The sequence below is a fragment of the Crotalus tigris genome, unplaced genomic scaffold (assembly GCF_016545835.1).
Source record: "Crotalus tigris isolate CLP2741 ecotype Arizona unplaced genomic scaffold, ASM1654583v1 scf7180000018217.1405312, whole genome shotgun sequence".
Taxonomy (NCBI): domain Eukaryota; kingdom Metazoa; phylum Chordata; class Lepidosauria; order Squamata; family Viperidae; genus Crotalus; species Crotalus tigris.
The window spans coordinates 1,019,783-1,029,263 of NW_024096887.1; the positions used below are offsets into that span (position 1 = coordinate 1,019,783).

The 9,481-nt window shown below is 37.7% G+C and overlaps 1 protein-coding gene across 4 annotated transcripts in view; it reads right to left on the bottom strand.

Annotated features, from left to right (window-relative positions):
- UAP1 (UDP-N-acetylglucosamine pyrophosphorylase 1) overlaps positions 1-7,885 on the bottom strand; it is a 28,238-nt gene extending 20,353 nt beyond the window's left edge. Inside the window, exons 1-5 of one of the 4 annotated variants that reach the window (XM_039348991.1) lie at positions 7,721-7,885; positions 5,681-5,976; positions 1,391-1,595; positions 1,121-1,296; positions 156-328 (exon numbers count right to left, since the gene is read on the bottom strand). In XM_039348991.1, coding sequence (XP_039204925.1) covers positions 156-328; positions 1,121-1,296; positions 1,391-1,595; positions 5,681-5,972 — 846 coding nt within the window. In that variant the 5' untranslated portion in view covers positions 5,973-5,976; positions 7,721-7,885. Of the gene's footprint in view, positions 1-155; positions 329-1,120; positions 1,297-1,390; positions 1,596-5,680; positions 5,977-7,664 lie in introns of all 4 variants that reach the window. The other 3 variants (XM_039348990.1, XM_039348987.1, XM_039348986.1) reach the window with 3 other exon arrangements.
- Between the last annotated feature and the right edge of the window lie 1,596 nt (positions 7,886-9,481).

Genomic DNA, 9,481 nt, shown 5'->3' on the forward strand with positions numbered 1-9,481 from the left:
GGAACCAGCAGTCAAGAAATATGTTGTAGAATATTCATCACGATAACAATAAGGTTCTTGGTTGTTTATTTTTTCCAAATATTTTTTTATATTATAAAGATTAAGAAAGGGAGGGCACAACTCATTCTCTTTAGTCACTGTAAAAGACTTGTTACCTTGGCTCCACAGTCTGCTCCTTTCTGTATACAAAAACCAATGAACCGAGGGTCAGCAACTTTTACCAAAATATTATCCACACAATAGACATGTATGCTGCCAATTCCTCGATGTTCCATGTCCTCTATGATATGATGAGCCCCTAAAGCTCGGTACAGACCCCCATTGCCATCTTTAGAAAGAAAAGAAAATGATACTTTTTATTATTTCTTCATTTTTTGTTTCTTTTTTAGTATTTCTGACTTTTTTCGAGCTACATTCGACATACAGATGTGGAAAGGTTTGCAATATGAATGGGGAACATTTTGTTTCTGCGTCTAAAAAGTAGCCCTCATTTAGTAACTACTTCAGATAGTGAGTATTTGCAAATATGACAGTAATAAACATGGTAAGTGATACAAAAAAAATAATATTTTCTGACCAATGTGCACACCTGTGTCCAAATTTTTGCACTTGACAACAATACACACTGCAGTAGCAGTAATGCCGGCATTGCTGCATGAGAATTTGATCTGAATGAGATAGCAGCATTCAGTGATCTTCATAGCATCTCTCTGCCACATGGCTTGCTTAGTGACCATTTCTCTGGAAAAAATTGCAGTTGTTAAATGAGGACTACCTATACTTGTTTACTGTTGAATAAAGTTTTCAAATCAATATTATTTCCTATTTGTTTTTATGCAAAAAATTTAATGGATTGTTAAAATATAAAAGTTAGCTGAACTGCCTGTGCTGTGGAATGATATTTATTACTGAAATAACTTTGTGTTCTGCTCGTTTTAGTGCAGAGATCCCTGCTAACTTCAATAAGCAAAAATAATCAACCTTTTTCAGAGTAATCTGATTGACTGCCTATATCTTCAGGCTTTTAGACTGTGGATAATTACTCAAACAAGATTTTAACGTCTGATTCAATCTCGAGTTACTAATACATTCCTATAAACCGAATAGATCTACAGCTTACCTGGGGCCATAGAAACTTTGCCCTTTTCTTCCAAGAAAATTTTCCCACCGAAGTCCATGGCAGGTAGCATCCCTTGTTTGAAAAAGATTACATTCTCCTTCTTCAAACCAAAGTATTTGTGTTTTAAAAAAAATTCCTTAGTCAATTCTATTGTCCTGCCACTGGTCATTATATACCTGCCCAGAACAACAAGAGAGTCATAATTCATTAAAGTCAGACACAAACACATCTAGGATATGTATCCATTTTGAAACGACAAGAAATCCTTACCATGGAATAACACACTGAAGGTCATGTTGCTTTTCAGCTAGCTGCTGCAGTTTTAAAATACGCTCTGCCTGGATCTGGAACAGAGTTTTATGGGAGAGTAACCCGACATCATACATTCCTTTGGGATACGAGACACCAAGCCTTGTCCCTTGTCCCCCAGCTAGCAGGAGAACAGCAACTTTGCTCTGAGAAATCTGTCGGAGACCTAAACCAAATAGAAAAAATGAAAGGGAATAATCTGATCCCCTCAAATCCAGTTCATGAAATTGTTCTGCCGGCAGCAAGATCTGATTGCTGGCCCAGCGACAGATTCTATTGCAAATAAGGGCTGTTTCCAAAGGAGGCAGAGGAGAAGAGGTCCCGGAGCTTATGGAGTGAAGGAACTGGATGAAGCTATCGGCAGGCCCAGAGGATGGGAGAGAGGCTTTTGGAGGAATTGGTGGCGGCGGCAGCGTTCTCCAGGGGTGAAAAGGAGTGAGGCCTCTTTAGGAAATATGGAAGAGACAAGATCAGAAAAAGGAAAGGAGGTGAGGTTGTTGTGCAGGAATACAAGCTAATTTGAGGGCTAATCCACATGGAGCTCCGTTTCCGTCTGTCCTGTTTGCCATTGTTCGCTCCCTACAGACTAAAATGGAAGATCTGTAACTTGAGCTGGCCATGAACAAGGAGTGTATATCGGAGGTGGTGACCCTTTGAGAGCTGTATGCAATGAAATTTCATTTTGATGTATGCCGATTGGTGTACTTTCAAAGTGACAATAAAGTTGTTGTTGTTGTTGTTATTATTATTATTATTATTGACATTTTATTCTATTTTTGAATAGCATAGTCACAAGAAATTGTACTGTAAGCACAGAGGGGAAAATTTCTGCATCTCAGAATGATATTACCATTATTGTTTCTAAAACTCTGATGTGCTAAATTAAACTAAGAATAGTTTTAAAAAATCACTACATTCTCTCAAAAAAAGTAGTTACAGTAGTTTCAGTGGAAATTTCCCAACACAGGGAATTCCCTAATACAGGAAAACTGTATTAATGACCATTCTTGTCATGTGCCTCTCATTAAACAAAGCATCCTCAGCTACTGAGCAACCAGTACAGAAAATAAAGACTTTGTAAAATTATGGCATTTATTAGATGGAGAACAACCTTGAATTCTTAAGAAATAAAATCTTTATTATGGTTATGGATCAGCATAAGAATGATTAAAGTACATTTTGAGATTAATTTCCTTAATAATGTACTATTAAAATGTTTTATTGATTGAACATTTTGCAATTCTAATATGTCAGCTAATCTTTCAGAAGCAGAACTGAGGACTGTACATGCTCTTTTCAGAATTTGTATGCAATATACTTTTTTTTCTTTAATTGTGTCTGATTCTCAGAGACTACCTGGACAAGTTCCTGCAGTTTTCTTCGCAAGGTTTTTCAGAAGTGGTTTACCATTGCCTCCTTCCTAGGGCTGAGAGAAAGTGACTGGCTGTATGCCTAAGACAGGACTAGAATATGGTCTCTCACTTTTAGTGTGATGCCTTAATCACTACACCAAACTGGTTCTCATGCAATGTACTACAGTTGTATTAAAATTCACTACAACATAATATTTTATGCAGAAGCCTAAGTCAACATAGGATGGAAAACACCTATTCTAAAACAAAAACTTTAGCCTTTCTGATCACAGAATGCAAAAGTAGATACTTGCCCAAGTAACATTTATATAAGGTTATTTGTAACACCTCTGGGGTAAAATCTTCCTAGATAACTCCCTGCTTGCAGTTGTGCCTGAAACTCCTGAAGCATTTCATTACAAGTGATTCTATAGGTAGATTTAAACAAATGAGCAACTGGCATAATGAGACAGCAACGTTAATTTTTAAACTTAATTTCTGCAGCACAGTGGTGCCTACATATATTGCAAGTGTTCGATGGCCTGAATGCTGTATTACCAAAATCTCACTTTCTAGCATTTTAAATATCTCTCAATTCAAACAATCACCTTGCTTGATTTGTTCTTATCCTGCAAGCAATGCAGGATTCTAATGGCTAGGAGGAGGGGTGTGCTAAAGTTAAAGGTTTTGTTTATCAAGTTCAGTTGATTCAAGCTGTAATACTAGTCTTTCTTCAGGTTTTATATTTCTTCAGTGTTATTGCTGAACATTCTTCAAAACACACTAAATTCACTAAATAATTATCATAAATCATAGAATATAAAGTTGAAAGAGATCATATAATCCAATGCTGTGATCGGTGCAGGAATCCACAGGCATAACATCTTCAACAGATGGCCATTCAGCCAAATACAGCCCTCCCCAGGGCAATCTGTTTCACTGTTAAATGGCTTTTGACATTAGGCTGATGTTCAAATAAAAACTGTTGTGCAATAATTTAAAGATATTGTTTCTTGTTGTCTTCTGAAGAATTCTTCCTCCATGTGTTAGAGTAGACTCTCAAATACTTGAAGACAGCTATCGTGGCACTGCACAATTTTCTTCTCTCTAGACTAACGATAGCCAGTACATTTTTGTTCAGTTTCTTATTATCTCATTTGCCCTTTCTGGGACATGCTCTGTTGTCAATGTTGTTTCCAAAATGTTATGTCCAGGAAATTATGTAATATTCTAGGTATAGCTTAAGCGGTCAAAACAGAAAGGGAAAATTACTTCTTTTGATTTGGATTCTGTACTTTTGTTGGTATAGTCTAGATCAGGGATTTTCAAACTTGGCCCTTTTACGACTTGTGGACTTCAATTCCCAGAATTCCTCAGCCAGCCATGCTGGCTGAGGAATTCTGGGGGTTGAAGTCCACAAGTCATAAAAGGGCCAAGTTTGAAGACCCCTGGTCTAGATTGCATTTACTTGTTTTGGCAGCTGCAACATGCCATTGGCTCATATTCAACTTGTGATATATTGAGCATCCAGATTTTTTTGTGTATAGTAGTGGTGCTCATTATGATTCCCTCCATTATTCAAACCTTTGATTTTTCCTATCCAAATGTAGGGCTTTGCATTGACTCTGCTGCAATTCATCTTGCTGGCTTCTGTCCATTGTTCTGGTTTATCAATCCCTAGCTTCTGTAAAGAATCTAACTTTGATAATAATAAGGAAAGCAATCACCTGATAATCATGTCAAACTTATATCTAGAAGGTTAAAAGTACTGCTTCGTTACAAAGCTCATGTAACAGAAACATTTTAACACCGCTTAGTTTTGATATAGCATGGTATGTAATTCAGCCAACTACAGCTTGTTCAAAAAACTATGATTTAGGATGAAAGTGTAACATTTCACAGATTTCATAATGGCAACTCTGGGTTTTTAAACAAAAATTTAAGCACATACATTTGTATATGGTGAGATACATTTTATATTAATATTTTATGTCCTTCGATTTATAAATACTAATATTGCAGACAGGATTCCATTTGCATTAATTGGTGAAACCACTTTAATGAATATTTACCAAATGATATGCAAAAACTGAACTAATAAACAAGAATATTTGTAGCTCATGGTTGAAGTGAGGTGGTCCTTGGAGCTCCTGACTAAACTGGACTAGGAGAGAGCCTACTTTAGTTTTTGTTTATCTAGGCCAGCCTTCTGCAAACTGGTTTTCTCCATAGGTGATAGACTAAAACATCTGGAGAGCAGCTAATTGGGGAAGTCTGCTCTAGACCTGGGCGATATTGCCCCCCAGGGGGCGATTTCATTTTTCAGGGGGGCGATGGAACGAAAAGGGGCGATGTGGGGGCGAAGGAACGAAAAGGGGGCAATATGGAGGCGATGGAGCGAGAAGTTTTGGGGACACTTTTGAGACTTTTTCGTACAGTGAATCGCTGTATATCTGTCGTACAAAAACATCAGATCGCTCGCTATTAGTGGATTGAATTTTGTTTTCAGTGGTCATTACATTTAAGTGTCTTGAATAAATAAGATAATAATGAAATACATGTATCACGAAGTTTGGGAATAAAATGACGGGTGGCACCAAAATTTTTCACACAGTTAAGATATGGGAAAAAGACTGGAAATAAATTATTTGCATCGATATGTCCTAATGACAATTTTAAAGAAAACAAAAAAAGTGTTTGCATAAATTGAAGAATTATTTCCTATGTTGTGATTGAGAGGTTATGTTGGGGGAGGGGGGCGATGACAACTTCCTTATTGGCTCAAGGGGGCAATTCATTCAAAAAGGTTAAGAACCACTGCTCTAGACAATGTCATGTCATGCTGCAGATTTACTTTCTTAAAACTATCCTATGTGTCTGGTTGGATCCTTATACCTACCTTCTTCCTCCCATACTGGCAACTGAGCTTGGTCCCGTGTTGTACTCCCAAGAACCTCACGTGGCACAGGTTCCATCTTTGCATCCATGCTTTCCTCCCCTGGTAAATGGCCACTATCTAACATGGCTTTTTTGAAAGCCTGATCCAACTCCTTGAGATCCATGGTGTTTAATTCTTTATATAGTTCTTGTTTTTCTAGTTCATTTAATTCTTCCCAAAATTGAAGAAGGTGACTTTGTCCTGCTTCAGCCAAGCAGTGCCGGAGCTCATGGATATTGATGTTGCTGTCCATGATCCTGCATAAGAGAGAAAAATGTATTTATGAAGCTCATTGTGCCTGAGAGTTGTCTGCATTTTATCCAGCATTTATTTCTGGAGTTAACTTTCATGGACTTTGAGAAAAAAAAATTAGGCATGCTGGATGGCAGCATGAACACTGCAATACACATCCAGGTCTCCTCTACTCCTGTTACACAATAAGAATATTGAAAACAGTCTACAGGGGGAAAAGTCCTCACAGAGATTTTTTTTTTCTGTGTGGTTCCTATATTTCTGTGAATAACTTCTTCCTAGTGCTCCCTTTTCAATTTCAGTGCCCGGTTTAACATGAAATGTGGTTCTGATATAGAACTATAAGACAAGCACAAGCTGCAGTCTTCTGCAAGCACCCAATACTTATTTTCTTGATCCTACCCAATACATAAAATGAGATGCATTAAAACTGTACGTTATGGACTTTTGGAGCAGTAGATAATAGGTATCTGATAACAGGTATCTGAGTCCAAATATGATCAAACAATAACAGAAGTTATGAATTTAAATATAAATTCAAAAATTGTACACTGAATTGTACAAAATAAAGACAGAATATAAATCGAGTGATTATTATGAATGTATGAATTTAACTTATGAATTCCACTATTGTTTGCTTTAGTTCTGTCAGTGCCAACCATCTGCTGGAGAATGGATTCCTTTCTCTCCAAGAGATGGTGAGCACTGTCCAAAATGGTACCAATGATCATTAAGTTAATGGAGTGTATAGGATTCTATACAATTCCTCAAATCTCAGCCAGAGCAACAATAGAGTTTTCAAAGGCTTAGATTTGTACACAGAATTTTATTTTATCCCAATTCAGAACAAACAAAAATGAAAAAATAACCCATAAGCAAAAGATACGAAAAAAGACATGGCCATGCAGACCATCCATGAGTCAAGATATAAGCACTGGCAGTTTAGTGATTTCTCTTTGTCACTAGCATGAATGTTCATTCATTTTTAATAAAGCAAACTGAACACAATTTTACATATATATGGAATGATTATCTGACAGCCCAATATTTAATCTTTCTTCACCCCAAATGCTATTACCTCTGCAATGGTTATGGTAGTATCCTTCTCTTTCACATTTTTATCTATGTAAAAATGGGAGAGATTCTACTGCACTTTTTTTTTGACAAATAATATAAAAATATTCTGGATATTTTGTTGTAATTCACAGATCCACTGAAATGATTACTTGTGCATTTGCCCTGGCTGAGTAGAAGCATTCAAATGATCTGACTTTGCAACATTTGTGCATATAATGTTTAACAGGGTTAAACTCAGGTGTGCTGCATCAGTGTGATCCTGTGTAAGTTCTGCGCTATCCTAGTCGTATTGAGTGCACCGTACTCTCAGGTAGAATTGCATTAACTTATATACTTATTTATAAAGATGACATTTGTGGCAATGTTTAAGAAATACACATCCATCAGGATCACTCATCTTTTCCTTAGGTTAGAATGCACGATGCCATAACTTAAGTTATTAACCGGCATAACCACAGGAGCTTGGTTTTAAACAGCAACTTTTAAATAGCATACATAAGAATTAGAAACGTAACACAATTACAGTATAATTCAGCAGGTTTAATACAAATGAACAATAATTCCAGACGATATGGCTCTTTTCCCCAATGTAAATGTTCAGTTTTAAAAAATGCACCTCGCCCTCCCTTTTTCATAGCTCGCCCCCACGCTGGCTATAGGAAAACAGCAAACCTCGCCTGTTTCGCCGGCCACTCAGTTGCGTCAGGCAGCCCCTTTTACAACCCGTCTAAATCAGCTCAGCTCCTCTTTTTCCTTCTTCTCACACCAACCCATCAAGAGCTCCTTCAGACCTCCGCCCCCTCAGCTTAGATTAACCAATAACCAGGCAGGAGGAGGAACCCCCAGCTCCAGCTTCGTTTTCTTCCACTAACTGAGGGGAGGGGGTGATGACTCCGGAATGTAGCCACGTCATGCTTTAGAGGAACGGACACCGAACGCTATTGGCTTGAAGCCAGGAGGCGGGGTTTGGTGAGCTTAAAGCCGGAGACGAGCTCTATTGTCGTGGCAAAAGCTTTCACTGGCGTCGTGGTAACTTAGGGGGAGGGCGGAGGACGGGGGGCAGGCAAGTCTCACGCCTCCGCTTCCGTCATATGATTGACATTGGCCTCGGCAATAGTCCCCATTACGTTCCGCTTTCTTAGGCGTGAGTGATGTGGCAGCAAACTCTGCTTTATGGTTCCTTTAATGCCCTTTATTCTGTCTTACGTTTAACCTTTTGGCCATGTTCGCATAATGCTGTTGCTCTTGTTTAGCTGAACCAAGGTTTATTTGATCCGCTTCTGAGTTCGCACAACTTGTACCATAAGCGAGCCCCCAGACTTATTATTATATTTAGTATTATTATATTTAGTATTCTGTGGTAGTGTTAAGAGAACTGCATAATCGAAATCCAAATTCTTTACAGTGAAAGAAATAATGTATTAACTTGGTGCCTGTAAATAGTTGCCAAACAGTTTTCTAGTTTGTTTCTGCTCAGGAGGAGGGTCGTGTAGTTCTGAATTCCACCCAGTGTTTTTTCTTGTTAACTATTTTAACCTTACAGAATCCTTGCGAGCTTGACAATGTACCTACTGTTTCCTGCTCTCTTGTTTATTCTAATGAAGGTATTGCCTATGCAGATTTGGGGATTTTTAATTTAAAATGTCAGATGTGAAGGAAATAAAAGTTATTCTTTTAATAATTGTAGAAATAATTGTAGAAATGTAATGGCATTATATGAAACTGTCTCTTTAGTACAAATGTAACACTGTAACACAAATGTAACAATGCAATGCCAATATATGATCAAATGTTTACTATTTCCTGCCTAAAAATCCTCCGGACATAGGAACTTACACTTTGAGTAGAAAAGAATTACAAATGATTAAGATAACAGCAGATGGACGGAAGAGGTCAGGTTAACAAAGTAAAACTTCAGAGTACATTTATAAAGATGAAAGAACTTCTTAGATGTGACATGCATTGTAGGGGTATAAAATGCAGATCTTGAAACCAGGCCAGTGTGCTCCTGGCCTCCCGCATGTACTGATTTTGTGGGTATCTTTGTGGATGTTGCTGCTCTCACTGTATTAATTGTGTTCAGTGCACAGGGTGTGAGATTGAGAGTGTGTTATTAAGTCTTAGAAGATGTATTGGAACATTACAAGGTGGTATGTTTGGGGGGGGGAGGTTCTTATTATACTCTTAAAACCTGTCCAACCATTAGAGTCATGTAAGCAATGTATAAAAATGACAAAGGGAGAAGGAGAAAATATACACTGACTCCAAGTATGTTTATGGAGTCTTGAATACTGGTGGAAGAAGAAAAGAAAGAAGTTATGCTAGAGTGGAAGAAGGGAAGGAAGGAATGGATAATAGAAGAAAGAAACAGGAAAGTTGTTTTAAGTTGATTTGCACAGACTTGTGAATTGCATGCATTAAGCAGGGAGACTG